Raw genomic sequence first — 3650 nt, forward strand, 5'->3', positions numbered from 1 at the left:
ACTGGAGAGCCTGGGAGGTACTTTTCTGTCCTCTTGATTTACATTTCTGCTTTTCATTACTTGTACATTGCACTCAAAGCGCACTTTTACAGTCTGTATTTTGCTCTCAGCATTTCGTACTTACATTCTGCACTGCTTTTCTCAGCTATGGGTCTATGTATACTTCCCATCATTAGCCCCAAAGTTGGAGGTGGCAGGGCTTCCCGTGACCCCATATTCACTGGTATTCGAGGGCCCGCACCAGCCGAGACCTCGAGAGACCCTCCTTTACCTGCGACAGTACTTTGACACTGTGCGGCATTCAGAGGTACCTCAGAACTTTCAGTTCCTTTCATTTTCATCTTTGATTTGCTCGATTTCTGATTGGTTTATGCATTTATCATCCGCAGATCACATGGAAGCCCTGGGTGTGCCTGGGTGATGGTCTCCGACTTCAGTATACCGGAGGGTCGGACATCTCCCAGTATAGGGTCCTGCTTGAAGGGCCGGTTGGCAGGGCATGGTTTCTGGGGGGAACGCTTTCTGCGTCAGGTATGGGGGTATCTTTCTCAGGATCCTCCTGCAGTACCCCCAGTCAGTATGCGGACTGCTGACAGGCTCTCTTACTCGGAGGTAGTCGGCGCCATGCTGGGTAGTGATGCTTTACTATATATTGAGGAGGGGGACTACGCCACTTACCGTCACATATATTTGATGCCTCCATTGACGGGAGCTCATATCCCGATGATGAGACCTGCCGGTACGTCATCTTTGGGTCAGGCCCGAGCTCGGGCTGCAGACGCCCCTTCTACTAGCAGGGCTGGTACATCTAGAGGTGGGAGTAGACCGGTTCCTCCGATTCCGTTGATGGCGTGGCAGATATGCCGACTGAGTTGATGGCGTGGCAGTATGGGGCTATCTCTCCGACTCCGATCCCGCTAGAGCCTCCGATGCCCAGTGATCGATACGCCATTGATCCTGACTCACCGCTGGTATGCTCCGCTGTTTTTCATTCATCATTCAGATGTTTAGACATTCTTTTGTTCACTGATGATTATGAACTCATTTTTGCAGCCACCGCGAGGGTACATGGAGGAGGTGGTTGGACTGGTGGCCACACTCGAGGGCATGGTTCTGAGGAGAGAGGCACAGTTGTCTGTCGCGGGCATTCAGGTACCCTTCAGTTTTCTAGCATTTATCATACTTCTGATGACATGCTGATTTCTACTGCATCGATAGACTACTTGTGTAGAGCACATCTGACACATACCCCACTTGTACACTGCATTTACATGCACCCACTTCACGTAGCTTTTGCTTGTATCTGTATCTGATGTATATATTTGGACTGATGTATTTGAATTGAACTCTTTGTTTTCAGATGCCTTCATGGTCCGGTCAGCCGCAGGCCAGGCCACCTGGGCCTCCTTGGGGAGCTGGGCCATCCGGGTCTTTTCAGGGAGTTGGGTCACCCGGGCCTTTTCAGGGGGCGGGGCCATCCCGGCCTTCCCGAGGATCCGGGCCATCTAGGCCTTTTCGAGGAGCTCGAGGAGGGCCTGTCCGCAGATGCAGGGCTCACGTTGTAGAGGTGGAGCCTGATGAGGAGGAGGAGGATGCTGAGGAGGAGGAAGAGGCTACCGATCGTCAGTCAGAGACATCTGCTGAGGAGGGGGGCTCCGGTTTTGGCTCGGGGAATAGAGGCGAGGCTGAGGGGGATCCTGAGGATGACAGCTCCGACTCCGATGATGATGATGGTGCGGAGGTTGTCTCGCAGAAGAGGATGAGGAGTGCTTCTCGTTCCCGCTCCCGAGGACATTGATGTTGCTATTTCCTGTTTTATTTTTCTTTTTGCTAGTAGTTTGTAGCACTTTGCACATTGTTTAGGCAGTTTTATTTTTTGTAAAACTTGTACCTTTGTTTGTTGTAAAGCATGATGGAATGAAATAGCTTTTGAAAAAGTGTTTGTATTTTAAACTTTTAGCATCGTATCGCATCATTTTGCACAAGAATGAAATTGAATGGGAATGCGCATTGTGTAATCACCAAGTCAGGTAGTGAACTGACGCAACAAACTAAACAACTCAACTTACTAAGATATAACAGGACCTTAGGAAGTTTACAACTCGATAAGCAAAATGCAACAACGTTGACCACGTAAATAAACGAGACTTTAACAAAGATTGCTTTGAACAAAGCGCAATGACTCAAAAACACGAAACGCGTCCGCTCGACAAACAACTCGACAAGCAAAACAACAACTCGATAAACAAAACTCAACAACAACAGAGTGTACTTCGGACGATCTGGGCATCGGAACGCATCCGAAACGGAGGGAGATGAAGGCCTTTGACTCTCCCGTTGCATGGAAATGCTTGAAACTTTCCCTCGAAGAGTAAAACAGGGCCAAGGAGATACACTGCAGCATTGCCGGCCATCCCTGGGAGCCGGCCGGTCAAATTTGTGGAGAGAGACAGCTGGCCGGCCATTTTGTAAAAAGTAAATGGCTGGCCAGCCAGAAAAGGTGGCCGGCCGGCCACTTAGTCCTGCAGCCACCAGATTTTTGACACGTGTCCCCGTGAATAGTGTTTTTCCCTCTATAAAAGCCTCAACTTCGGGAACGTTCATTTCATCTTAGTTTTTAGACAAATATGGAGGCGTTTCTCGCAGAAAATGTCACATCTTGGATCTCTTCTCTAGATGGCTCGGAAAAGCTGAATTTCCGGGGTTTCGGCTTGAATGCACTATTCACGCTGAGCCGTACTCCGCTACAGCTTCCTTTTCTCCATGCCGCGGCAAGGTTCTGGAATCCAGTGACGCATGTTTTTAGCTTTGGCGGCCAAGAGATGTGTCCCACTTTCGAAGATTTTCAGGTTTTGATGGAGTCTGAATGCTCTGAAGTGATCCTGCCCCAGCTCTGTTTTGGCCATGCTCAGGCTTTAGGGCGGATGTGTGGGCTCACGGCGCATGATGCTCGATCTCTGATCTGCAGTGGGGAACTAGACATCCTTGGCTTGATCCATCGTTTTTCCGACGTCGGTGACCGCAGCAACCATTATTGGCAGGGTTTCCTGCAACACGCCCTCTGCTTATGTTTGTTGTCTCACTTTCTGCTTTCCTCGGGCTTCGGCGGGGCTAGCATTCGCCTGATTGAAGTCGCCCAAGGTTTGAGAGAAGGAAAGAGCTGTATTGCCATGACCTTGGCCGAGACACTGATGGGTTTAGACTCTGTCTATCGCCGGGAGGCGACTAGGTTTGCTTGGAGTCCACTGCTGCTGCAGGTAATGTTTCCCACCCGACCTCACATATATATTTGCTCACATCACTCGACCCTCAGGCTCGGTTTTTCTCACAAAACCCTTGTCTTACTTTTCTCTCATCGTACATCTCTCTGTTATTCATTCTCTCATTTTCCATCCCTCCCCCAGGTATGGTTAATGGACAAGTTGCAGGTTGTGGACTCTTGTCCGGCCTATTCAGCTCGAGGCTACTTCTTTCAGCAGCGCCTAGTCAATGCTCTTGACGAAAGGTGGTGGTTCGATTGGATGTGCAATTTGTCCGCAGACAGCATTGCCTGGCGTTGCCCTTGGCTCAACCTCCCGGCAATGAGCTATAGTATGTCCCGGCTGATTGGGATCCAATTAATTGGTCTAACCCACTGCGTATTCTATTTT

The 3650-nt window shown here is 49.8% G+C and overlaps 1 protein-coding gene across 1 annotated transcript; it reads left to right on the forward strand.

The window, feature by feature from the left end:
• The first annotated feature begins 862 nt into the window (after positions 1–862).
• LOC145803309 (uncharacterized) lies at positions 863–1823 on the forward strand. The gene is made up of 3 exons (XM_082896586.1): positions 863–971; positions 1054–1152; positions 1361–1823. Exons 1-3 carry the CDS (start codon positions 876–878, stop codon positions 1796–1798), a joined length of 633 nt encoding a protein of 210 aa, XP_082752712.1. The 5' UTR covers positions 863–875; the 3' UTR covers positions 1799–1823.
• The last annotated feature ends 1827 nt before the right edge of the window (positions 1824–3650 follow it).

This window comes from Camellia sinensis, chromosome 11 (assembly GCF_055761805.1).
Source record: "Camellia sinensis isolate YWXY chromosome 11, ASM5576180v1, whole genome shotgun sequence".
NCBI classification, from domain to species: Eukaryota; Viridiplantae; Streptophyta; class Magnoliopsida; order Ericales; family Theaceae; genus Camellia; species Camellia sinensis.

Excerpts from the sequence above, each read along its gene's own strand:
- LOC145803309 (XM_082896586.1), top strand. The coding sequence starts at position 876 with ATGGCGTGGCAGTATGGGGCTATCTCTCCGACTCCGATCCCGCTAGAG. Across the intron at positions 972-1,053 it reads TTGATCCTGACTCACCGCTG|CCACCGCGAGGGTACATGGA; the intron begins GTATGCTCCGCT and ends TCATTTTTGCAG. Across the intron at positions 1,153-1,360 it reads TGTCTGTCGCGGGCATTCAG|ATGCCTTCATGGTCCGGTCA; the intron begins GTACCCTTCAGT and ends CTTTGTTTTCAG.